The 27,502-nt window shown below is 37.9% G+C and overlaps 1 protein-coding gene and 1 long non-coding RNA gene across 3 annotated transcripts; one reads left to right on the forward strand and one right to left on the reverse strand.

Annotated features, from left to right (window-relative positions):
- Nucleotides 1–16: 16 nt before the first annotated feature.
- Nucleotides 17–19,117, forward strand: LOC140932976 (T-complex protein 1 subunit beta-like). Of its 2 annotated transcripts, none has more exons than XM_073382481.1 (17): nucleotides 17–91; nucleotides 185–253; nucleotides 627–692; nucleotides 2,299–2,410; nucleotides 3,983–4,059; nucleotides 7,367–7,606; nucleotides 7,704–7,779; nucleotides 7,954–8,054; nucleotides 9,149–9,214; nucleotides 9,349–9,410; nucleotides 9,669–9,772; nucleotides 10,217–10,308; nucleotides 12,259–12,415; nucleotides 16,219–16,322; nucleotides 16,456–16,555; nucleotides 16,672–16,813; nucleotides 17,368–19,117. In XM_073382481.1, exons 1-17 carry the CDS (start codon nucleotides 89–91, stop codon nucleotides 17,390–17,392), a joined length of 1,596 nt encoding a protein of 531 aa, XP_073238582.1. In that variant the 5' UTR covers nucleotides 17–88; the 3' UTR covers nucleotides 17,393–19,117. The 2 variants fall into 2 exon arrangements, with proteins under 2 accessions (XP_073238582.1, XP_073238581.1); XM_073382480.1 differs by having other exon boundaries at nucleotides 18,673–19,117.
- An 820-nt stretch (nucleotides 19,118–19,937) lies between these two features.
- Nucleotides 19,938–23,877, reverse strand: LOC140935157 (uncharacterized). The gene is made up of 3 exons (XR_012165171.1): nucleotides 23,699–23,877; nucleotides 20,589–20,778; nucleotides 19,938–20,145 (listed from the first exon to the last, which is right to left on the reverse strand). It is a non-coding gene; the product is annotated as an uncharacterized lncRNA (long non-coding RNA).
- Nucleotides 23,878–27,502: the final 3,625 nt, after the last annotated feature.

Below are 27,502 nucleotides of genomic sequence, written 5' to 3' on the forward strand. Positions count from 1 at the left end.
TGTCTTTTCCCTTGGTTATTGCAGGCTCAACAAAGCTGCATACTTCAAATTGCGTTCACATGTGCTCGTGAACAAGTTTGCTCTAAAAATGGTAATTTTCTCTTTTCTAGTACCTAAAACTGGTATAGAATTGAACTACTATCATCTATTAGATATGTAATATATATTTTTTTCTATCGATCAGGTTTCATTGAACCCAGTTCAGATTCTAAACCAGGGTGCAGAAGAGGAGAGAGCTGAAACTGCTCGTCTTGTAAGTTGCAAAAATATTTAGAAACGTCTTGTTTTAATTCTTTTCTTGGTGTTAATAGGTTGTTGCAAAAGTTTATTTTCTATGATTTTTGTTATACTCAATTTAATTCTTCAGGTCAGCGATTGCAGCAAATTTTCTGTAGTGACGATATTTAAGTACATCGATCGGATTTCACCTTTGTCACACCCATCAGTCTTTATTAGCTGAAGTTTTATAAAAACGCTTCAAAAACTCTTTATAAATTTAATAGTCAGAAGTAAACTTCTTACGGATTCTAAGTATGAATTCTGTCTGGATCATGTAAGATGAATAAATAATTATAGTCAGTATACTTTTATTTATTTACCAGTTGCATTTTCATTTTGTCTTTCAGTCATCATTTGTTGGTGCTATTGCTATAGGAGATCTTATAAAAAGCACTCTTGGTCCCAAGGGAATGGTAATTAAAAATTTTACCTTTTAATTCCAAGAGTTTTGCATACATTTTTGTATGCAAACAGTTTTTTTCTTAGTTCATTTGGCCATTAATGTTGTGCAGTTAAGTTTCTTCTTGTGTAATAGAGACCTTTAGCATCAGGTAAACCACAGACTGCAAACCGCAGTTACGTGTTTGCAGTTTCGCGTTGCCGAGATTTCAAACTTTAGCAAGGCGTTCAGTTCAGTTCAGTTCATTTTTATTTAGCCAAAATACAATACAATACAAGAATACATATAGGAATTGTAAGGTTGCAAGGGAGCCCAGAGGAAACCAGAAGGCTTTATGAAGCCTGGGCTCCCCACTCTAAAAGAGATAAGCAAAATAAAATGATATTCGCGGAGTGATACGTTAAAAATAGGAACCAAACAGGGACTGGGTTAAGTTATGAATTCAGAAACAATATAGAAAAAAAATTTAACTCTGGTTTGGAACAGAATACTTTCCTTAGTACGGCAGAAAGGAACATAAAATTGATTTGAACTACGCGTTCATTGTTTAGGGCCGCCATGTTGTTTTCATCAAGTCGAAGTGCATTACTTTAATCGCCCAAAACTAAGCAATAATTCATTGATTCGAGATCAAAAATCCAACAAACACATCGCAAACGGATACAAAAAGCTAGTTCATACCTTTAAACGCGAGGCTGTACAATTTTTTGTGGCAAAAAACCTTGCCGTAAATCACTTACCGCTGGAAGCCCTTCCTGCGGTTCAAACGTGAACTGCAAACTGCAAACGTGACCGCAAGGCCGTGGTCACGTGACATTTTGCGGTTTGCGGTTTGCCGTTTCCCACAAAAAACCTGATGCTAAAGGTCCCTAATATGCCATTCCAAACGCCCTCACTCTTAAAATGAGACTAAGGGAAATTTCTGTCCTGTGAAAAAGGATGTAATTTGCATGAGTTTAAGATACTGATTTTATATCAAAGACTTCACTCTCAGCCTCATTTTGAATAAGAGGCTAGAGGCAACTTGGAAATGGCCCATTGAACGGTTGGTATGTGTTTCGGCATGGTGTTGCTATTTCCTAAAAATGCTCGTAGTAACACCAAAATGCCATAGTGGAACCCTTGCACAATGTTTGGAACTAGCTTGCCTTCACTAAATCTAAATGTTAGTGTATATCATAATCATTCAAGTGCTTAATGTAAGTCACTAGGCTAAGGAAACTGCTGACATTTTGCGATGCCACCACTTGTTCATTCACAAAATGGCAGTGGAGGAAGAGTGCAGAAATTCCTTTCTGATGACATACCACTACCCAGTTCTGGGTGGTGCTTCAACCAATCAGAAGTACCAACCAGATCATCAGTATAAAATTTCTGTGCTTGTTTCTCTGACGTCATTTTATGGGGAAAACAGTGATGGGTGTCCCGAAAAGTTGGCTACTTTCTCAGGTTAGTAAGCCGCATATGCAGGGTTTTCTTGCTGTTTGTACTGCACACTGTACATTGCAAGTACATCTATATATTCACTTTGATCAGTATGAAAAATGTGCAGAAAAAATGTTTACAGTATATTATATTTCAGTGGAAGTATATTTCTGTTGTGGATGTTGCTTTTGTAGGACAAAATTCTCCAGTCTTTTAGCAAGAATGAAGAAATTCAAGTCACGAATGATGGAGCAACAATTCTAAAATCTATTGGAGTGGATAATCCAGCTGCAAAAATTCTTGTTGGTAAGTGATTACTCAGTAATATGCTTACCGAAAGTACCAAAATGCATTTCCTCTAAATACAAAACATAGTTTGGTAAAATCTTCTTTTAATTTATTTACTTATGTGGTCATTATGATGTTAGGAACTAGTTGTATTTAGCAGACTAAGATTATGACGTATATTCCAATCTTATCAAAACCTGCATGACCTTTGTGATGCAGGGTGTATGGGTTATGCATGTGGGCATTACAAAGGGACTTAGTGTTGTTCTCCAATTATCAGGGCTTGAATTTAAGGTTACTGGATACATTGAGATTAGAAGTTTTGTTTACATTTTGATTCTTATCTTCAAAAATAATAAAGTTCTGAGTATTGATCTGTCTACTCAAGAAAAATGTTTTGACTGCATGATGTTTATTTCCAGACTTTAAGTCTCAACCCAATTATTTCGTATTATCTCTCGGACATACACGCAAACTGATACCTCCACCATGGTACAAAGGAGGGGTGGATGGAAGCCCTCACCGGAGTTTTTGATATGTTGCAGTACAGTAAATACCTGCATATAAGAACAAATGGATTAAGAACACCAGGCTGAAATTTGGCCAATAAAGCCCCATTTTTATAAGAACAAGGTCAGCCTGAAAATTGTAACATGTTCTTATCAAATGGAAAAAGTGTCATAATTACAAAACATGTAAGTTTATGTTTGCTGTCATATAACTTCATTTGTTAATATAATCAAATTACAGAATAATTATTTATTTTATTTTCCTAAAATATGCTAAATATGCCTCTAGCAACATGTTTTGGATAGTATTACTAAATAAAAATTTAAGAACATTTTAAGAACATTTTGAGGCTGATTTGTCATTAAGCATCCGATAAATAAGAACTCAATCAGCCTGACCTCCGAAATCGTGTGTTCTTATATGCGGGTGTTTACTGTATTTCAAAACAATTTTACCTTTGGTGGAAAGCCTTTGATCTGGTTAACAAGATGAGGTATTTTTATGGGTGGTGGCGCTGCTGAAGGCCTGTGATGTCACCAAAAATGGTTGCCATCTTGGCCGCCATCTTAGATTTTACCAAGAATTTGAAATCAGGTTAAAACCGTGAGAAATGGTAATTTTTTGTGCTTTACATGAAAAATAACTCATAAATAAGCACTTTGCATGATTTTAGCAACAAGATTTAATTTTATTGTTGAAAGAAGTTGAAAAAACGTGTATTTTCACACAAAAATGTCTTGACCTCCTGCTACTTATGACATCATATCTCGTAACCATAGCTACTGACCATCACTAAACTTGTCTCAAAATGTGCGCAAGGGATGAAAGAACAGCTACTGAAAACCTCAGGTGATGATTTTTTATCCTCTAGGGAAAAAACTCAGAAAAACCTTAGAGTTGTTGGATGCCCCCCCTTGTACATCCGAGGGTTAATGTAGCTACACAGAACTGTACTTTTTTCCAGTTACTGCGCAAATCTAGCAGATCACACTAATGAAATATTGTTAACACCAGAACGTGGTTTTTATTGCTATTTTTTTTTTTATATTGATGTTTTTCTCTCTGTTTTGTTGCCCAAAGAGCTGTCGAAAGTGCAAGATAATGAAGTTGGTGATGGTACAACAAGTGTCACAGTCTTGGCTTGTGAATTACTCAGGGTATTATTATCAGTAACTGATTATTTTTATACCCCTACAATCTTGGACAAAAATGTTAAGAAAAATGGACGTTACCATGTCCAGTTTTAAGGAAAGCTCTTGAAAGCACTGTCGACTACAAATACTCCCGCTCCCTACCCCCTCCAAAAAAAAATGTTGAATTTCAGCTGGATCATTTCTGATCCTGAGTCGACAACTTTGACCAGGGTGGGGCCAGGGGAGGGGCCATAGCGGTACCAAATCTGTGGATAGGTGTTCTGTGGGTAAGAAAGTACAAAATTCTTAACACTTTTTGTCCAAGGTTGTAGCTAGAACCAAATAAACTTTGCATCTGGAATGTGGAATTCTGAATGAGTAACTCGGGCATTTCAGTAAAAAGGTAAGTTGAGACTCCTCTAGGTGACCATGCACCCAAAATACATGTACAGTGTACAAAGAAAGTAGTGTCCGATAGCCCAGGGCTAGTGGATTTTGCTATTGGGCTACTGAATTCTGTTCTTAACTTGCCCAACGGGCAAGTGAAGTATTTTGAGGAATTCAACTTACAGAAGAAGTGTGAAGTCAATTCTGCCCATCAAAAAATTTGGGGGCTAGTTGAAATGACATTTGGGCATGTAAATGACTTTCTTTGCACCCTGATATACCGTGATCTTTGATGACCCCCATTGAACCTCTTCACAATTTATGGCCAACTTTGACAGAAGAATCCTGTAAAAGAAGAATGGATGTACAGTGGAACCTCTCCTTGGGGACACCTCCATCTTTGTATTTTATTACCTCTATTGAAACGACACCTCTATTCAGGTGGGGAAAGGGACACTTTTTCTGGGTCCCAAAACCTGGGTTAAACCTCCATTTCATTTCCCTGAATTACGCCAGCTTCCAGCATCTGAACAAAAATTTCATTCAAGCCAAATGGCAGGAAGCGGTCATTTGCATTAAATACTGGTTTCTTTTTTAAACCGTGAGATTTTTGCAAATTGTGTCTAGAATCATGAGAATTTCGAGGGAAAGATTATTTCTTTTAAAAAAATAACAAAGTCGCCAATGTGAAGAACAGGTTCTTGAAAGCGATTACCCAGAATCATTGCTTGGGTTTTCTTGTCATGTAACATCAAGAGATTTGAGGCAAACCAGGCCAAATTAGCGTCGCCCTTGAATAAGTGCCACCAAGAGTCATGCCCTGTTATAATGAAAATCAAAAGATGTTAATTCTGTTAGTTTAATACTTGATTAATATTGCAAATAACAATGTCATAGTACAAACAATTCTTTGTCATGTCCAACTTTCAAATAAATGCCATGAGTGCCGCGGCACTTATTCGAGTAAACACTATACATGTATGCTAATAATTATTAATGTCCGACCAATTTTCGAATACATGTATGTCCTTTCAAAATAAAGGTTTGAAAGGACACATGTCCTTTCAAGTAAGAACAAGATGCACAAGTGCGTGAACCCGGCCTTCTTTTAGTTCATAAAATGACAGAGCGCCGGGGGAAAATGTGCACTATGCAGTAATGCACTACAACCCATATGAACTTTGATGATGAATTGATAATGAATGAATGGAAAGAAAATACTACTGGCTAGCAAATCAGACTTGAAATTAGACTCAAACGTTCCAAAGGGGTGTACTTGACCATGACTGCATAATGCTTCAAAGTAGTGTTGCAGCTAGTTTTCTCTTTTTCTTTTTTCTTCAGTCACAATCTTAAGTAGTAAACTAATATTTTGAGAGAAAAATCTTTGAAATAACACCCTATTTGAAAAGGAAGAGAACATAATGGTTGGAATAATTATGCCAGGATTTTAAATTCATTCTGGTTGCTGAAGTGTTTATTGTACAAGCTAAAATTACTTCAAAGGAGTAAAACAACCCAAATCTATACCCTTGTGTGTCTCGTTGAGGATAATCCGGAAACCAACTTAAGAGACAGAATTAATTACAAGTTTGAATGTACAGTAGCTGAACACAGCGAAGAGAAAAATTTCTAGCATAGATAATTTTGACATTTCTAATAATGTTGGATCAATCAAAATGGAGTTTTGCTAGATTGAAATTTGCCCATTTTTTAAAAAGCTATAAGCTTACATGTAATCTTTCAATGAGATGTTGTTTGATCGATCAAAATCATGTCAAATTTTAGCATCAAACAACTCTACATGCTTTACAAACCTGCCACTTCCGTGCGAGCTCAATACAAGTTAATCCATATATGCCAAAAAAAGTCAAAAAATATTTCTTTCCATTGATATAGTAAGTTTCCGTTTTTATACCAAGACAGCCGGGCAGCACGAGACTTGGACCAAGCACAAACTTCTGCGATGAACAGTCAGATTTGTTTGTTTTGATAAATGAAAATTAATGGACTGAAACTGTAATTTACTGCCACTTTCATGCAACTAGGTGCAAACTATGCTATATTACTAAATCAAAGCAATTTCTCTGCTTTTAAATTTTCTAATGTGTCTCACTATTCTATGATAAAAGCTATAATGCATAAAATTTCTAAGGTGTTTACAGTGACATGTATGGACATGTTTTTGCAGATCAAACAGTCAAGTTGTACCATTTAGCACAAAAACAGTCCATACGTTTTACAAAACTGCTTCTTCCTTGCATCTCGGTACACGCTTACTCACCAAAACAAAGCAAAATAGTGTTTCTTCAACTGCTATATAAATTCTCGTGACTTGCACTAAACATGAAAAGTGAAAATTACCCACCTTTTTAGCATGTCCTCTTCTCGCAACCAGCGATCACAACGCCAATCTCGATTAAACGGATCGAGCCACCGTGTTTGTCTGACAGTTGCAGGATACATTATCCTGGAGACAACGCATGTCACTAAACATTTTGACCAAAATAATTGTCGATCTCGCATAGAGGCAACAAAACCACAACGTTAACGCTACCGACTGACAATAAAGCTGCCTTTTGTTCTTGACAACATGTCAAGGAGATGTTGCCTCTAACACAATGAATTTGCTGGAAATCAATTACGTCATATTCCGCCAGTACAGCCATGCCCTTTAAAGAGCAGAGGCCGATTCAACGATGAAGGAAAAACCCAGGCCATTTTAAAACCCGTCTCTTCCTGAAAGGAAGGCCGGGTAAAAATAATTATTTCCAGCGCTGGAATTCAAAACACAACATCAGAGAGATAACTTAATCATATGATTTTTTTACATAATTTTATCTAGCTGCTTGAAATTACAAAGTAAAATAAAAGAAAAATATTTAATTTGTTGGTTTATAATTAACAATCCCCAGCCCAACCTCCATTCATTTTGTTTTTGTAGGAGGCTGAGAAGCTAGTGTCATGCAAAGTCCACCCACAGATTATTGTGTCTGGTTGGAGGAAGGCTGTGCAAGTTGCACAACAAGCACTGGAGGCTGCAGCAGTTGACCATAGCAGCGACGAAGAGAAGTTTAAGGAAGACTTGTTGAACATCGCAAGAACTACCCTCAGCTCTAAGATTTTGATGCAGCACAGAGATCATTTTGCCAATCTTGCTGTTGAAGCAGTTTTGAGGCTTAAGGTAAAATCAGCAAGGACTTTTTATGTAGAATTTAGGAAAATCATATTGCAAGAACACAATGTGAGATCATTTTTGTTGACAAACTTTCCTTGTTCAGGGCAGTGGCAACTTAGATGCTATTCAGATCATCAAGAAACTTGGTGGAAACCTTGTTGACTCTTACCTGGATGAAGGTAACCATTGTAGGCCTAAACTCAATTCCAAGTTTTACTGTTTCAAGTGCATGTGAGAACTTGCCAGTACAATTTCCTTGAAAGCTAACTGTTTAATTAAACTTGCTCTTACAGAGTTTAACAGCTACTTTAATTTATCCTATTTTCTAACTTATTCACTTCAAATTAAAACAGGATTTTTACTGGACAAGAAAATTGGTGTAAACCAACCAAAAAAGATGGAAAATGCAAAGATTCTTATTGCAAATACAGCTATGGATGCAGATAAAATCAAGGTAGGTTATAAGTGTTTAATTGTTGTTACTTGTGTGGCTTCATTCCTTTGTATCAAGAGTAAAGAACACAAATAACAAAGTGACAAATCAATTTTAAATGATGAAGATAATTTTAATCAATGTTGATTAACCAATATAAGACTTTAAGAAAAATGTGCAATGTGCAAAATTAAATCCTACAATAAATATGCTGTGGCCCCGACTTAAGTTGTTTAACTTTTTTGCTTCAGTATTATTCTATCACTGTTATCTTAATCTCATAGATTTTAAAGTGTGTTTACAATGTTTATGTCACTGAGTACACCTTTATTGAAAGGATGCCTAAATTTTTATTTCACTGTTCAGAAGGTTGAAAACAGAAAATTTAAGGAAGCTGTCTTGTCAATATGACTAAAGACAACTGTCTTGTCAGCCCCTAGATAAGTGTAGAATATTGCGCCCATGGCTGGCAAATCCCTCAACCCAGCCATGAGCACCCATTCCAAGTACCCATCACATTGATGAAATGGTGGAAGGAAGAAAAATAAGGAGTTGGGGGAAGACACTAAATGAAACCACTCCACAGACCGCTGCACAAACGCTCAACAAAGAACTCAAAGATCCCAGCAATGTACAAAGCTATCACGTACCATGTGGGCGTACACTTATGGAATTGACTGCTGGGTGCCCGCTAAGCTCGTGGACCGCTTGACCGCTATTAAAGCTTGTGGACCATTTGACCATGAAGCTTGTGGACCAGTTAAACGCTATAAGCTGTGAACTGCTTGACTGCTATACTTGTGAACCGCTTGACCGCTAAGCTCGTGAACCACTTGACTGCTATTCTTGTGAACTGCTTAACCACTAAGCGCATGAACTGCTTGACCGCTATGCTTGTGAACCACTTAACCGCTAAGCTTGTGCACCGCTTGACTGCTATGCTTGTGAACCGCTTGACCGCTAACCTTGTGGTGGTTAACTTAGTTAAATTACATTTAACCAAATAAAAAAATCAGCTTTGTATGACTAGGCTTTTAGAAATTAAGTCAGATGCATGCAATTTTTCGTGGATTTCCATAGTGTTTTGACTATGAAATAATTTATTTCTTCTAAAGGTATTTGGTTCCAGAGTTCGGGTTGAATCAACTGCAAAGGTAGCTGAATTAGAGCTTGCTGAAAAGGTTGGTATTCTCTTTCATTATTAGTTTGAAATATTTTTTATTTAGTGTTTCTTTATTACATTTGAATTAGGAATTTATTTTGATGTAAATGAATTGTATAGCTCAAAAATAAAATTTTGTTTGTTTTTCTATAGCAAAAGATGAAAGAAAAGGTGGAAATGATTCTTAAACATGATATTACTTGTTTTATCAATAGGTATGTTGAAGTCTGTTTATTAGGGCACTTAACAAATTAATTAATAGACAGAGAAGTTGTTGTCCCCCGGCTTCTTCTTTAGCAAATAACATACATGTATAAACAACAGTAAACAAAGAAACGATAAATATAATGACTAGCAGAAATGAGATGTTTTAAGTTGTGAATTCACAATGATCCGCAAAGATCAGCACAATAATTTCATTACATGATCACATTACTAACAGCTGATGAGAATATGTTTTTCTTCACTTTAAGGCAACTTATCTATAATTATCCTGAACAGTTATTTGCTGATGCTGGAGTTATGGCTATTGAACATGCTGACTTTGAAGGTGTTGAGAGATTAGCCCTTGTGTTAGGTAAGTTTATTCGGTATGTATATCAATAGTGCTGCTAGGGTTACTTTTGAACTGTTGTTTTGCCATCCCAGTTGATGTTTGACAACAATTGAATTGACGTGAAATTTGTTGCAGCACTACACACACAATAGAGTGACTTGCACATAGAGTGACCATGGTAGGACTATCGGTAGCTTAGTCAGTAGAGCCCTTGACTGCCGAGCATGAGGTCGTTGGTTCGATTAAAAATACTCAGGGTCTTTATAAAATAACAAAGTAAAAATACAGTAGTGTCCCCAGTTAGTATTTTCTTGCTAAATATGTCAACACATTGACACTCAAAGTGTTTTTCTTTTTTTGCATTGGTTTTTGCATGACTGTGTAAAACAGACAAAATATATCCATATGAATGTATGAGATTAAAGAATGTGTTTCTCTATGCACTGATTCACGTTGTACATTTAGGTGGTGAAATTGTATCAACATTTGGCCATCCTGAGTTAGTGAAACTTGGGGAGTGTAAAGTAATCGAGGAAGTTATGATAGGAGAGGACAAGGTATGTGTTACTTGTTGTTACCTCACCTGACACCTGCTCTTGTTTGAATTTTTTTTTAGTTATTTATTAACCAAAGGTTTTCTGCAAAAGACCTCTGTAACCTCTCTTGGACTGCTAGCTTCGGCTGATAAATTGCCATGTGAAATAAGGGAAAAGTTTGACATGACATCAGAAGTTACTGTGCACCTTTTCAATTCTATTACAGGTGAACCTCCACTAATGGCCACTTCTCTACAATGGCCTTTTTTTTTAGCGGACAGTCCATACATTGACTCTTGTTTCAACCTTTCTACAATGGCCACTTTCCTCTGTCCCCAAAGTGGTCAATGTAAAGAGGTTCAACTGCAGTCTTTATTCACTGTTAAAGGCGGAGTCTCATGAGCTGCGCATGCCTGGGAAGTCAATGTCAATCTTGCTTTTCCCACTCTCGTTTGAGTTGTATTTAGTGAAAAAGGGCTCAGTTAGCCTGTTCCAGGCTCTCCGATAGTGGGAGAGAGCAAAATAGTGGGGAAGACATGAAAGTGAAAGGCACTCAAAAAGTTGGTCTTAATTCAGCTGCTCCATCTATCTCCGAGCCTGGAACAGCCTTGGGCTAAATAGGCAACACACGACTTTTACTTCCCACCAAAATGCTGCTTGTTCCGTAAGTGTTCCTTCTCTAGCGGGTAGATTATGCTCTGGAGGGTTCTGAATTTTGACTGAGCAAATTTAATATGTGATTTTTGCCACTTGTTTCTCACTGAGAGGTCATGACACGCATATTGATTTTCTCCTGTGGTTTTATTTTTTATGGTCAGCTGGATTTGCCCCCTGATGCAAGAGCATTTTCTTTAAACTCTTTTGCAACATAGATCTCTTTGTTGCAGCTAAATAAGGGTTTTCTGTTAATTTTCTCCAAATTGCCTTCTAGATCTGAATAACTTATCGATTTTCCTTTGTCTGTGAATGTGATGGCTTTCCTCTATGTTTTGTCATGCTGGGCCCAACTCGTTAGAGTTCTATGCAAGATGTTATAAAAAAATTCACTATATTCAAAATAAACAAAAATGAAAATATACAGATGTGCCGGGAAATCCCTGTCGCTCGAAACCTTCATATCCTGCCTACAATTTCACACCAAGCCAAAACTGGAATACAGTGTATCTTCTAAAAAAATATGTTTTTTGTCTCTTAAGCCAATCTTTCTTATACTACTTATGATCAGAAATCGTCCTTTTGAAGCCCAAATTCTATCTTTTAACGCTAAGGCCACCGAGGGGAGGGGGGTTACTCAACAAACTTTTATACGGGGAGGCTCTGCCCGAAGTCCAACCCCTTACCCTTTTATATAACATTTGTCACGAAAAAGGTGCCCCTCTGTCATATACCTTCCTGTCAACAAATGGTATCCCTTTTAACTGTTGTAAATGCATTGTCATTTAAATAGGAATCAATCCTAAGAATAGAACGTTTTCCCCACTTTATAAAGCCTTAAAATTCATCTGTTTGGCCCTTTGGGCTCTTTCACAGACCCAAATGACAGATTTCCCTACCCTTTCATATACTTCAACAAGTAAAATCCCTACCCTTTCATACACCTGAAGCCTGAAAAAGATATCTCTTCCGGGCGGAGCCTGCCTGTATAGGCCATTATAGGGAGTACCCCTCCCCCCTCCCCCCTTCCACCGGGTATGGCCGACCCCACCACTTTTGGCCACCATCTTCTTTTTGTCAGATAAATCTTGAAAAATGTTGCGGAATTTTTCAAGCGTTGCGCTTTGGCTCGCACAAGCACAGTTCATGAGATTTACCCTTTGAGTTTTTTTTTTAGTTATTTGCCTCAAACCAGCGCTTTTGTTCTGGCACATCTTGTAGAGTGGTGAGTCATATAACTATAAGACACTTGTGGTGTTGATTTAAGGGAATGGTTTTTAATGATTACCTAATTACATTTTGTCCTGTTCCTTGTAGTTGCTGCATTTCTCTGGATGTAAGCTTAATGAAGCATGTACTATAGTGATCAGAGGTGCTACTCAGCAGATTCTTGATGAAGCAGATCGATCTTTGCATGATGCATTGTGTGTCCTAACACAGACAGTCAAGGAAACAAGAACAGTGTGTGGAGGAGGTGAGGAGTTAGGATTTATTTGATACAATGAGTCACTTTGAACTGTAAATCAGCCAGGGCCAAGTTGTTCGAAGCTGGGTTAAGATAACCCTACCCTGGGTGCCAGAGACTTTTTATGCCCGGTTTCCGGTTTCGGTAAAGTCTTAAAAAGTGACCCGCTTCGCCGGTCGTGTCTTCTGCCGATGAAGCTCTTCGTCACTCGCGAGAAAAAATCTCTGGTACCCAGGGTGAGATAACCCAGGGTTAGTGCGAAAGTTGAACTCAGCTCCAAGAGCTTACAAAGCAAATTCAGTTTAATTCACTTTGCCTACAATTTGATGATTGGATACTCTAAAAATAATAGAGAAAATTATCCGGGAGAGTGCTTTTGATAAAAAGAAAAAGAAACCCGGGATAAAATTTAATTCCGGGTTAGCGCTAACCGGCGTTCGAACAACTGGACCCAGGATTTTAACAGAGAAGGGGGTGGGGCATTGCAATGCCTTTGAAAGTCATACGGCTGGCAGGGCAAAGTATGTTCAACGACATTTTGCAAACCAATTATAGACAAAACAACAAAACTACCAACATGTTCCTCATACCAGATTATTATTGATTGGCTATGCAGTATTGCTACATATTGTTTTAGAACAAAATCTTTTGATTAACAAAGTTGCCGTGAAGATTTGTATTAAAAAACTTTTTGAGTTTTCATTAATTTTATGTATTCATATTTAGATTTTACATTACATATTTAATACATCTTTCTAAAGTCGTGAGAGACTGCCCATAAAATGTGAAGAACTTACAGTATATTAACAGGTTTTGGCTTGAATTATTCCATTGCTTATTGAGCTATTTTGAAAAAATAGCTCATATGTCAGTGGTGTGAGCGTATGTATCTTTTTGGCTATGTATCTTTGTGGCTTTGAATCTTTGTGGCTTTGTATGTTGGGATGTTTGTTGCAAGAGCCAATAAGGTTGAAGGTACTATGAGTTGATGCTTAGGAACCAATGAGATCTTGGCATCTATTTAAACATGGCATTGGTAAAGGTCGAACAAGGGCACTTTGAGACCGCCATCTTGATTCTTCACAATTTTTTCGTCTTTTATTACGGCTACAGGTGTTTGGAAGATGATTCAAACGCTGTGTACAGTGATGCAGCTTTTTAAGGGTTCATATTTTAGTATGGACGCTGCTTCAAGGCATTTCTGACCTAATTCGGCTATCGGTACAACGCACGGCAGTATGAGTTCTGTTTCACCTGCTACAACTGGGTAGAGTATAAAAGATCAAATATTTTCAAAGCTCTTCCAATGAAGCAATAATTGATATTTAGATATAGACTTTAATTCGAAAGTATGCGCCCTATAAAATGTGGTTTTAGAAGTTTAAAAAAGCAGCTTATTTTTGTAAAAGCTGTACCGAAAATTGTTATTCCTGTAAACAAGGTGTAAAAATATTATTCTCTCGCTTACAAAGTTCAACGGACCTTTTTCGTTCTGGCAAAACAAAAAAAGGAATAATAAGTGAACAACATGATACATCCTTCCTGCATACTAAGTATTATAGTTTCTGAAACGTATTTTATTTAGTAAAGATGCGTAACTTAAGTAGAAACAGTAGCGTTAGGGAATAAAATTGGAAGAAGATAGTTGACACAATAATTAGATACTGTTGTATTGAGTGGAGTAACATGATACAAGTAGAAATATATTTCGGCAGTTTGATAATTTTCTTGGAAGTTAATAAATGTTAGGCTATCAACCTTGACGTTGCATGAAACATAATTTAATTGCAGATGTTGTAATAAAGCCGAGGTGATTTCTTAAAATCGCTTGAGAAAATTTTGTAGTAAAACAATTTGCCTTTTTTTTACGTACGAATTGTAAAAGGGCCAAAGACCAACATCTTCACATGCAAATTGTGTGCATGAGTTATTTTTATAATTCTGTTTACTAGATTACTGTGTGATAACTAGAATTCCCTCACGTACGAACCACGAAAGGGGGCAAAGTCCAACACTTTCACGTGCCAGCTGTGTGACTGTACATCTCATGCAGATTGTCTTTTCACAATGATAAATAGTAACTTGGACATATGAAGACCTGTTTCGTTTTGAAACCAATGCCTTAAAAAAGGCTCTTGTCTTTTAAGAAGCAATAGCTTTTAAAACATGAAGAAATAAGTTGTCGGAGTGAAAGACTGTTTCAGTGAGTAGAATCGCACGTGAAAACCTTGTGAATTATGATGATGCAACCATCTACCACAATGATAAAAATCCTGGTATTTCGTAACTATTCAGTATTCGATGAGTCACATTTTGGCTTAAGAAACTCCGAGAAAACCTTAGAGTTTTCCTTCTAATCAACGTTTGGTGAGTAGATATTTATTTTACTTTAACAATTTGTTTAACTTACACCAGATGTAACAGGGAAACACAGAGGAAAGTGAATATATAGGTTGAGGATCGACTAAGCTGAACGTTTTGCGTTTTCATTTATGTAGCGCAAGACCCAATTTCGCACAAAAACCAAATCTACATTTAGGATGAAAAAGGTAGATTCATCACTCTTGGTAAGGTTACACCGAAGTGTTATAGTTACACTGAAGCATTCAAAATAGCTCGTGCACGTTTAACGTGCCTATGTTTATACGTAGTATGCTGAGGTGAGAAGATACAAGATAGAGATAAAGATACAAGATAAAGATCAACTTCATACTGCAAACTACCGCTGACTAAATGGGAAAACAGTATTATGACTATCAAACAGGGGCACCCAACGATGGTTTCCTCCTAAATAATTTGAATACACTTTTAAGGCTCAGTATCCAGAGTACTTTAAGCTATCTAGAAATGCATTCTAAGCGGAGCTATAAATGTTCGGTCATCCTAGGGGAACTTAAGTCTTTTCGAAATTACCAGGGTTTGAGAGTTATTTTTCCGAAAATTTTTAGGTGAAATTTGACGTATAACGAAAGTGAGATATTTTCTGATTCTTAGCGCCATCACATTTTTGAATCCAAAAAATTTAGGTTCCCTTTTTTTCTACCAAAAATAGCCCGACTGAGCCCAACAGGGGAAGTAAAATGGGAAAATTAAGCTTCAGAAAATCGTAGGGAATTTATACGATATGCTTCGAAAATTGCACATGAATGGAACAGTCATCTAGAAAATTTTAGCCGTCCTCAGGTAATAGAAAATTCCAGGCAATATTTGCTTCTCCGAACAGATATTTAATACCCTTCGCTTCACCTGGCAGCACATCAAATAACCTTTATCAACTCTGGTCCATCTAAAATCGCTACTTAGCACGTAAATTAAAATGTATTTAAGATGTAGAATATTAATCTTGTATACATATAAGCATGTCTTTCTATTATCCATGATATAAGTATAACAAAATGCGGAAAAACGTAAAAATGAAATACATAAACTAACAAGTTTGTTAAAATCTAACTTTTTCAATGGTGTTTTGAACTTATCTAAGTTTTCTTCCAAACGTACATTATTTAGCAGAAAGTCCCATGATAATGGTGGCAGTGTAACGAAAAGGCTTCAGAAGCCCATTTCAGCCCATAAGCTGTAATATTGGCTTTAAGCAATGATATGATTCCTGATGACCGTGCCAAAATGGATTTAAGAAAGTTAACGTGTCATTTTATGCCTGTAAAGCTGTTCAGTGAATACCTGTTTAATACCATCGGGGTTTTTATAGCCATTTGTGAAAATTTCTTACATTGATGATAAAGCCGAAGAGATCAGTGTCTTTTGTTAGTTGGTCTGTGTGGTGTCCTTATCTTCTTTTTGTTATTGACCAGGTGCGTCCGAAATGTTAATGGCTAATGCAGTTTCCCAGCTTGCTGCAAAGACTCCTGGAAAAGAAGCAGCAGCTATGGAAGCTTTTGCAGCCGCACTTAGACAGGTTAGTTAATACATGTACTTACGCTCAACAAACTGTATTGCATTCAATAACTTTTGAAATGTTTTTATTTATTGATTTGTTTACTTACAAGTATGATGTCTGTAATAGGAGCATTTGTATTATTTGTCCTCAGCTTCCAACCATTATTGCCGATAACGCAGGTTATGACAGCGCTGATTTAGTGGCCAAACTTCGAGCAGCGCATACAGAAGGAAAGAAAACCTATGGACTAGGTAGGCATTCTTATTCCGTTTCATCTTTTATACATGTGTTTGACCGGATTGTTTCTTGTAGTAATAAAAGAGAAGCTTGAAGCCTGTTTTGAGGTATGATGATCTGTTATTTTCAGATATGACCAACGGTCGCATTGGAGACATGTGTGAGATGGGTGTGACCGAGTCTTACCAAGTCAAGAAGCAAGTGCTTACGTCAGCAGCAGAGGCGGCTGAGATGATCGTCAGAGTTGATAACATTGTCAAGGCAGCCCCGAGGTAAGAAACCGCTGGCGGGTTGGGTTTCGCTTCTAGCAAGGCGCAAAGTGAAATCAGATAATAAAAAAAAAAGTAGAAAAGCGCTAGTCCGGCGTTTGCGGCGTTAACTTGGGGCGCCAACTATTAGTGAGAAAAAGCTGGAAAAAGCCGTGCAAAACAGTCCAGTCGTAAAGAGAATCTGCTTATTAATCAGGACTGTTCCGCCAGATCAATCTATTCCTGAATAGTATGCTACGTGGCCTTTTTAACGAAACTGTCAAGGAAAGCCTATTTCATGCAAAATGATCGGCGGTTGACCGCCAGCTCTGACTTTTGGTATGAGCGCCCTTAAACGAGTCAATTACCGTTTTCATTGTGCGATAAACTGAACCTTACTTGAAAAATCAGCGTCCAGGCGAAACTTCTGCGTAGTAACCTGTACATACACCTGTACTAGAGTGCTTCTGATGAGCTGTGGAGCTCGAGAGGTCTGAGGCAATGTCGTACACTTAAAAGGGACATGAAGTTTGTTCAATTGTCAGTCGTGTTTGATTTCCTATTTTGTTGTTTTACAGACGGCAGGAAGGCAGAATGCGATAACTGCTGGAAAGCCGGGCATGTCTGTCGTTACAACAGCCACTGGTTGTTAACCAGTCTGTGATTTTATCCTGTATTCATGCAGGAGCTGGTGAAAGGCTGGCTGATTTATAGAAAAAATTATTCAATGTAATAGAAAATTAGCGAAACCAAGGTGGATACTAAACCTATTATCTTTGTCTTCTACTAATGCAGTTAGTAAAGTTAATGTTTGCGTATAGATCGGTTGCCTCCATCGTTCAAACGTAACTCAGTTCACGCAAACCACCTACCTTTTTGCGTTCAATGTAGAACATACTCATAGATTGGAGTAAGATTGTATGACACAACCGTCGTTAGTTGAGTGGTTGGTTAATTGATTGATAGATTGATTGATTGATTGATTGATTGATTGATTGATTGATTGATTGATTGATTGATTTGATTAATTGAACGGATCGTGGGAGCCCCGCAAATTTTGCAGGGGTGAATGACATCATCAACTCATTTGCCAAAGGAAAGAAATCCTAGCATCGAGATCGGTTGAACGCGCTCCAGTAATCTATAATTACCACTTTTTTAAAAAAGAGGTTGTAATTTTTACCAAAAGAGGCCGAGGTAATATAACAAACATTCTGTTACAAATTCCGCACGGGTTATTCTACCATTTACCGTTTTACTTCGAAGCCTGAATTCCATTGCCAGTTACAGTCGTACTTTTTGTATTGGCGAATCCGATGCAGACAAATACAGTCAAACTCCGTAAATACAGACACTGAAGAGACCGCATAAAGTATCCATATTAACGGGGTGTCCGTAATAAGCGGGTCATGTTATTAAAGTAAAAAAATCCCGTTTACTAGAACAAAATACCAAAGAAATAAAGAGGACATAAGCATCGTCAAATTAAACTTCTCTACCCTTCACAAAGCCGTCATTACGCGGCTCAAGTCCACGGAAACACTTAAAAATGGCTCATTTATGGTATTGCTTAATCAAAACCCTTCCTTTGCATTACTCGTTTGAACCCCAAAATGAAGTGTACAAATCATCCTATCCCGCGGTGTATGGTAGCCCTGGAAACATCGACGGTGCTGTCAACTGAAGTATCAGTTTTGGCTTTTCCAATTCGTTTCGTGGTAATGCCGCGCTCTAGTTTGCATTATGTTTGTCTTATCTGTGTCATTACACCAAGAAGACACTGTTCTTTTCTCTCTTAACTTATACAAATAGGAAGCCAAAGATGACTAACAGTCATAATCCGCGGCATTTAACGAAACGATATTGTCCTCTTCTGTTCGCAGGCCAAGGCGAGATGATCGTTGCCACCCATAGATGTCTTAGTTTGAAAGATGGCTGCTGCATTCATTAAATTATGTCGTCTCGGAAACATGCTGATCACATGTCCAGTGAATCAAATGCAAGCGAGAGTCACAAAAAGTTCTGTTTCTTTTTTCACACTGCTGTTTCGTAAAAGCAGCCTGGATTTCCCACCTCATTTATCAGTGTGATTTACACTTTTGACACAGATAGCCTCTTTTTATGAGAGATGAAGCAAACACTCCAGCGCGCGGAAAAGCTGAACATAAGAGGCTGATCTTTGCTATTTATTGCCTGCATATGATTATTCTTCAGGGTTAGAGTTAGCCTAGACGCACCAATGCCGATAATTAACCGTCTGTCAATCTGGAAGCTTAAAAAGAAGTTGAGTGTTGTGTAGTGTTAGGAAATAAAATTGTTACGGCCAAATGGTGCCTATTGTTTTAAAGTGTTGGAGCTTAAGTTATATAAGCCACAGGTCAAACCTCACTTTTCACATGTAATGAAACTGATGTGAATTATGAGCAGAATCCGTTCTAACAGGAACGGGGAAAATCTCTTAATTCAGGAAGTCGAATCTCAACACTTACTTATCTCTTCTGAGTATAACTTTGCAAGAGGTGTATATGTACCGTTCGCATGTGAAACTACTTACACCGCCTTCACAACAGAAATTAGAACCAAAGCATGCTCTAACATACCCGGCCGGTGTTAGCTTGGTGCCCAGGCTTCAGTTGTTCAAAAGGTGCATTACGCTATCCCGTTGATAAATCTCTATTCCGTAATAGTGCAGTTTTTTCAATTTTAATACACGTATCTATCTTGGACCAGTGTATATCGCTGTCCAACTTCTGAACAACTGAGGGCTGAAAATACAATGTTGGGTAAAGTATCATTACTTCACAGAGGAAAAAATACACGTGCATCTCAGGAAAGTCGTCTTGGAAATGCGCTCGCTCAAGTTGCTAAAACCTACGTTGTCCGACATTCGTAGCGGGTATAAAGTGGTCACCCCAGTTCATGCCTATGATCAATTTATCAACCTTGCTCGTAAAAAATACCTTGACGTGGAAGCTTTTTGATAATACAGTATTCTTCTCTTTCAGTATTATCTACATTTATCGATACAGCTTCATGCAATAGAATGAAGTAAGAAATTTAAACTCTCTTAAGAAACTTTCGACTTCAGTATTTAATAATAGTCTTTGCCTCGCACTCAGCAAACTCTTATTCTGAGCGATATAGCAGTTTTCTTTTCACGCAGATAATTTTTGCCCCGCTGTTTTCTTTATATTTGTCAGTGCATCAAATTGTTTTCCTGCATTCTTATCTGTTCTCTTCTGTGATGGCGTGCCGCCTTTTTGAATGATTTCCGGAGAAGCCGTGATGATACTCCTTGTCTTGTTTTTGACTGATCAGCGCATTTGCCACACTCCTTGTGGTTTTTGTACCAACACCTGTTAACAAACCAGCAACATTTAATGGTCGCAACCTCATTCCCAGGGTTCTCTCCTACCCGTCCCTACGAAGCGAGAAGGCCGAGAGAGGCGGGCAGGAGAAAGAACCTGGGAATGAGGTTGTATTAGTCGTGTTCAGTATATACATGGAAAACCCTTTTATAATCAACATTCCCACAGTTATTTCCATATCCAGATCAACCTCGTTCGCACCCTGGCAAGGAGCCGGTCAGTATTTATCCTAGATCCGCGCCTGGGCATAGCAATATCGACCCTAGTCATCCATAGTAACAGAAGACAGGAAACAGTTTCAATGCCTTCATGTAGTCTGATCCATTACTTTTGGAATTCAAGTGAAGCGGAGACACGCTTTTTAAGAAGGTAGCACATTGTGTGAAAAAGCCTCTTAAAGTCTAATCCAGTGTTAACCCAACATAACTTACGGTGGGGTCTGACAGCAAGTGCGACAAAAACGTCGATAATGTTCTTTATGTGTGGAGTTCCTAGTAGCTTCAGGTCTGTTCAATGAGCTCACGTCGACAGGAAAATCTTGTTCTTCATGTTGTTCATATTTGACTGGTCGTCTATAGTGTATGACCGTGTTTTCAGAAGTTGTGTCTTTGCTGGATCTATCTGTATTAAAAAAGTCGTAGTGCCAACTTTAATAAAAAAAAATCCTAAAATTTCTTTCCATCTGATAACGCCATTATCACTGAGATGATAACGACGCAATGATTAACGATCTGAGATTCTTAATCCTCTCCGTTAATCTTTAATCTGCTTATTTGAGACAACCTGTTCTCTGAGCCTTGTTTGTTGATGCTTTTTTGTGTTTTATCATTCCATTATTATAGCAAATAAACTTTCCTTGTGGCTCATGTTTGTTTAAGGGTGAAGATAAAGAAAAACCTGTGGAAGCGGTAAAAGACTGATATGCAGCCCAACTTTAGCCCTCCACCCAACACAAAGACTTGCCACAAGTCGAACTCACGAGTCAATCCGTCAATCCTAGCATACCAAGCTTTTTGTGCGGTGAATCCAGCGTCTTATTACATATTTATTTTTTATTTGCAGATTTAGTATGCAAAACAAATATATCTACAAGGTGGAAAAAACACTATACGACACAAAGTCGACAGGGTTAAACCATCTAGCCCTTATCCCAACCATAATTCCCAAAATTCTACCCAGGCAAAGAGACATACCTGGGAAGGAAATAACATATGCGTTAATTTTGCATCCGGGGTTACTAAGCAGTGATGTCTTCATTTTAATTGGTCATGGCGATTTTCATTGCAAATCTGTAACATTTCATTAATGCGTGTCGTGGTGTTTCTACTTTCGAACCTTATTTCATGCATCAAAAACTCTGGTATAAATTATTAAAATTAGTGAATCACATCGAACCACTGAATCACTGATCGATTGTTATGAAAAGTGGTTTGTAATTATCAAGAATGACCAATTATCCACTTCTCAAAACAAGCGGCACACTTCCAAACAATAACAGAAATTATCTTAAACTGACTGAGTCGGCCGCCTTAATAACTGTGACTGATGTCAAACGGACTAGTCGTCGTCAAAAAATCGATATCAAAATAACTGTTCAGATTTGTTAGTAATGAAATGATATCGTACCAGATGAGGTCGGGTTAACAGGTAAATTATGTGCTTGTTTAAACATAGCTCTCGCGTTCCTGATCCTATTGAACCTTTCCATATATTTTTTTAACTGAATAGAATAATTTATATCTACTAAAACAGCCGCAATAAAAGGCAAAATGTATAATAGGATTCCGGGGGCATTGAAGAGAAAAATAGTTTCGAAAGGAGCTGAAATAGATTATACTCTATCGAGCCGAAAAGAATATCAAGGATATTTTAAAAGATGAGGCACATTGAACCTCCATTTCAAGTAAGTCTGAGCTTAGCCGACAACTGGGAAATCATCAGTGATCAACAAAACACTTCTTTCCCAATGAATTTCCGCCTAAAACACAAGATGCCTTTCCTCTTGAAACCGTGAAATTAAAGCAAACTGGAAAACTGTTGGTAACTCTACATGTTCAGACAATGCTGCGGGTGAAAATTTTGAATTGAGGTCCGTCTTAAGTCAATTACCTGACGGAGTATAATTAAACGAATGTCTGCAGAAGTAATCCTTTTTATCATAGGAACGTATGTATTTGAGCGCCGGAGCCCTGGTCCATTAACATCCGTCTGTTGCGTGCTCGGCTAAGTGATGTGGGAGGTATATAGCAGTTGAGCCGTCAGTAACGCCTGAAGGTGTATAGCGGTACCCGGCGGGCACAAAAGCAATCTAAAAATAAAGTTTCTTGTTTATAATCCCACTTGATCTCGCTAATCGTTACGTTTGTTGGCTTTGAGTTAAGTAAGTAAGTAAGTAAACACTTGTTACAATGCTATTAAACTTAATCATGATTTTTTTTGGAGATAAAATAGTTTCTGATAAATGAATAGTATAATCATCTTGGTATGTAAATGTAAAGTGCATCACTGAGATGCACATAAGTCTTTTTGTTACAGAATGGAAAAGTCATGAGTTGATAAAAAAGTTCGTCTTTCCCTCTCAGTTTGTTTCAGGACTGTTTCATCGGTAGCAGACGGTCCCCACTGAAATGCTTGTTCAGAGGTTCGGCATCAGTTTTGTTAGATCTCTGAACGGGTCAGACTTTTACCAACAATAGTTGGAGGTGAAAGAAAAATTGTTTTTATCAGAAATGGCGATAAGGTATATCATGGTGCCAGCGAAAAACTAGGAATCAACGCTAATATTTCGAGCGATAGGCAGGGTGGCGAATGACTCTGGGTGACGTAAACCGAAATAACTTCATCAAAGATGATAATTTCAGCATATAACGAAAACCTTAGAACCTTTCCAAAACCATGACCATTTTTTTATATACTTCTGTAAAAATGTTACAAAGAATGTAAAGACTCTACAAGTGACTTAGGTCTATAAATTTTAAATGTTTCTTTTTCACAATCGATCGCCTGAGAACAGGGTAAGTGATAATGGACACAAATCTCACAGGCCATTGAGTATGATGGACTATATAGAGCTCCGAGAGTCAGAGACCACATTTGTATACTGATAAATCCGACTGACTTTCCCTAGAAAAAGGATCTATTTACCGATGGACAGAAATCTATTTTCCTTGCCAGTAACAGTGGCTCAGTCATTTAATGTGTGGCACCGCGGACCATGCTGATTTACTGAAGACCGAGTAGGGTTGCCCTTCACATTGATATTCACATATTAAAGGTCCCTATAGTCTCATACACGTCACTTAAAGATCTTAACGGATGGAAATGAGCCTTTTCCTATACAAATGGGATGGAGACAAATCTTACTTAAACTGACAACTTCCTTTTGCAAAAGTAACCTGAAAAAATAACCTCTAACCTAGTAAAACTGTTATAAACTCCGACAGGAAGTTAGTAGAAGTGCATGGCAGAATAGCGTGCCAATTCACTCGCCTTTGTTTTCCGATACTTGTTTACCGACTAGAAAAAAATGTTAAACACTTGCCTTTTTGGAGTAAAATCACAAGACAGGCCCCTACCAGAACCAAAAATATAGCACCCATAGAAATCAGCGGAAACAAACTTCTCTTCATGATAACAGACCAAAACAAACTTGCTAACAAAACTAGCACGCGATGACAAGCACGCTCAGTCCTCTTCACCAGCTTAAATACTCAGCCGAACGTCATCGATCGTTCACGTTTCAAGGACAAGTTTGTTTTAAAGTTCACTTCTAATGAATCATCTTATTTATTATCTGTTGTCTATGGCGTGATGTCATGGCTCGATAACCTACAGATATTTAAGAGCTATTAAATAAGTTGACCCGAAATCACGGAATTTGTTAAGATTCTCACTTTTTCATTCTACACTATTCCAAGGAAAAAAGAATGATAACTTCTTTATTCCGGCCTAGAACTTCCCTCAAAATAATTGAGTGATCCAGGAATGATCTCTTTTTTTTGAGTGGGTGTTAACCTGTTTTAAACCACCCAGTATCAAGTCTTGTCTGGAGAGGTCAGTATTTGCATGCTGCTTGCGAATTTTAGTTGTAATAACGACAACTTTTTTTACTCATCCTAGGGCTCTAAAATGTGACTCGAAGTTTATGTTTAGTTTTTCTTGATTGATCAGCCAAATGATACTTTTGACATGAGACTACATGTAATTAGTAAATTCATAAATATTATTGCAGGTCTAATTGCTTTGTTTCAATAGATTCTAAAAATAAGCTTACGACGAGGCTTCTTGAAAAAGTGAGTACGCCCTCGATAGATTGTGTTTGGAAGGGTGATGAACACGGCCTCCTTGTTTCCCTCAGTTTTGGCAAAAGTGAAAAATTTTTCTTATAATAGCATTTGTAATTTATTTCAAACATAGGTCTTTTTCAAAAGATATTTTCATTAATTCATTATTGTCCCCAAAGGCGTTTGAGAGTCTGTTGTTGTGTCAGCCATGGTTACTAGAGGAGCATATATAGTTAGCTTCCTGCAAGGAAAGAATACGTGATTGGAGAAGATGACCAACTCTGGAAAAATCATGTTGTTTACGTTGGTGGTTAAGACCACTGTATCTTGCTGTTTCCTGCTTCAGGAAGAGACAAAAGCAATAAAAATCATAAACGGTCAACTGATCTTGTGAAGATCAACACAAATAATTTAGGACCACAAAAAAGAGAAAGGGCGCCCTCGTAGCAAATTTGTCCGTTGGATAGAGGAAATGGCCCTCTCCCGTGGTAGACCCCTGAAGGACCGTCAGCAAAGAGGACGCCTCTTGTTTAACGGATATAATCGACCAAAGTTTTAATTATTAAAGGAAAAAGTATTTTTCTAAATTTACAAAATTTGTAGAGGTGCACGACCCGGAACCTCCGAGAAGTAGGCACCTTTGCCTCTCGAATTATCAGAATACCGGCGGTCACGTATGTCATTCGGGGAGGTTCGTCGGACTCGGCTTTACCAAGGGTGGATTCATTTGCTTATAGCACATGTAGCCACCAAACTTGGGCTGAGGTATTTATTATTGCTTATACATGCTAGCTAGAAAACAATGAAAAATTCCAACCGGCAAACTCGAAGTTAATAAGCGTACGTTGTAAATGAATCCACCCCATGCTACCCGTGATAGTATACTACCAAACCACGTGAGCTGTAATCGAGAATGCCGCACCGCGTAAGTGTACGCCACGTCTTTGTCATATTCTGATCATCTGAATACAAGAGTATGTGCGGTTGGTAGTGGTTAGAAGTCTCTTGAGAATGTTTTCATTTCTTACTCAAAAGAAAGATATGGAGCCTGGTACCAGTTGCTAACCATGGCCATCAATGATTCCGATTTCAAAACAGGCTAAAAGTTTGTGAAAGGTTTGAACCCAGGAGTCATTTCAAAAGTAGGTTTAGTTTTACCTGCTTCAGGTAAAAAGTTTCACAAGGACTCTGATCGTTCAGTGATGGAGTGGTTATTTTAAATTGTTCTTGGGGAAACTCGTCATCATAAACAATAAAAACGAAACGAAAAATATCAACCGGTACTTCTATTTGACACAGCTTGACACGCGTTTGTATTGCTTCATTTAAGAACATCCGGGGTAAAGGCAAAGACAGTGATAACTTTAGAAGACAAATCTGTAATTTTGAGGATGTTGAATGACCCTAAATTACTGCATGAACGAAAAAATTGATAAGATAACTTTCTACTGAAGAGGACATGTATTGAAAATAAGACCAAAAGTTCATCTTTTTCATCTAAGGACTGTTCAATGATTGCACCTTCCTATACCACTGAGCTTGCTTAGATAACGAGCAGCTTGGCAGATGCAGTGTATCGTCAATTGCTTTATTTACTACGATAAATGCAATCATTGTTATCAGACGTGCTGGGATTTGTATGACGTTTCGCTCTGATCGAAGGCATAAGTTTCTGTAATCGTTCTGACCAGTCTTGGAAAAAATGGTTATCAATGAAACGGGACCAGGCTTACCGCAATAGACATGAAAAACATACGGCGACATTACACGCGCTTTGTAAATACGGTCTCTTATATCCTGAGCGAGTGGGATTCGCCGTGTATAGCTATCATAGCTACTAGACTGTACTAAAAGGCAGCAAGCTATAGTTGAACTGACTCGTCCTTTTTATCAAGCTGCTCAAACCCATCTCCGATTACCTTACATGGCATCATAGATGTATCTCTTCGTTTTCCAATCTCCCAGTGTGCGCTTTTCACATTTAATGAAACACTGTTAATTGTTTGATGATATATTATTAACCCCGGCACACATCAGAGCTCGCTGTGACAGCAGACCAAACTCTTAAGCCATCGATGTCATCGATAGGAGAGTGTATGTAGGTAAACAGAGGTTACTAACTTCTAGAACAATTATCGAGCACGCCTTCCGTCAATGGCTTCAATGATGTCCTGCTCAATTTCTTTTAAAAATATGTTTGAGGCTCGTTTGAGGCGAGAAAGGTCATGCCTTGGCGGTCGAATCCAAGTAGCCGCTTGTGAAAGTGAAATGGTGAAACTAAAATCAGGGGCACCCAACGGCAATTTTCGGAAAATATCTGTTCGGAAGACGATTTGAGATCTAAAATTTTCGGAACATTTGTTGTAAAATTTCTTGCTTGCTTGCCTCTCCTAGGATTTTCGAACATCTACAAAATGGTATATTTACCCATTTTTAACGGATTTTGACCCTAAAAAAGGCCACCTAGAATTTTCGGGAGCCTTTTCCTGGCTGAAATTTTCGAGAAGGTAAGTTTTTATCCCTATGATTTTCGGATCACTAGATTTTCAGCTAGGAAATCCGAACAGATGAAAAGTTTTTAGGGGATAAAAATATGCCTATATCTACCGTTTAAATACTAAAATACGTTCAAGAATGCTATGTTAAGTAGTTTTGAACTATATCAGGAGCCCATCAAATTTGATGGGCTCCTGACTATATTCTCGTTGGGTGCCCCTGTAAAATCGAGAGCTAGAGCGCCGTAGCCCTTCGTCAGAGTGAATCTCGTCGGTGTCTGGGTTTAGAATTCGTTCCGACGAAGGGCTGGCGCTCGAAACTTTAGCTTTTCAGTCTCTTTTAGGTGGTAAATTCCATGAATTGACTTTTAAAAAATTGGAGGTTCCTGCAGGCCGCAGGTCGCGCACAGCTTCGCGGCAGGACATAATTAAGAGGAACAACTTTTGCGGGGGTTGAGCACCACTTGAAGATATGTACATTGAAAGAGCAGGTCTTCTTCATACCGGTCGGTTTTACCGTAATGGTCCGTAATCCGTAAGAAAATTATTCCCTGCCGGAACTTTTGT

The sequence above is a fragment of the Porites lutea genome, chromosome 4, assembly GCF_958299795.1.
Source record: "Porites lutea chromosome 4, jaPorLute2.1, whole genome shotgun sequence".
NCBI lineage: Eukaryota > Metazoa > Cnidaria > Anthozoa > Scleractinia > Poritidae > Porites > Porites lutea.

What these genes read in the sequence shown, in the direction of transcription:
- LOC140932976 (XM_073382480.1), top strand. An exon ending in CTCTTGGTCCCAAGGGAATG is followed by an intron (nt 693 to 2,298) that starts GTAATTAAAAAT and finishes TTGCTTTTGTAG; the next exon opens with GACAAAATTCTCCAGTCTTT. An exon ending in TGGCTTGTGAATTACTCAGG is followed by an intron (nt 4,060 to 7,366) that starts GTATTATTATCA and finishes TTGTTTTTGTAG; the next exon opens with GAGGCTGAGAAGCTAGTGTC.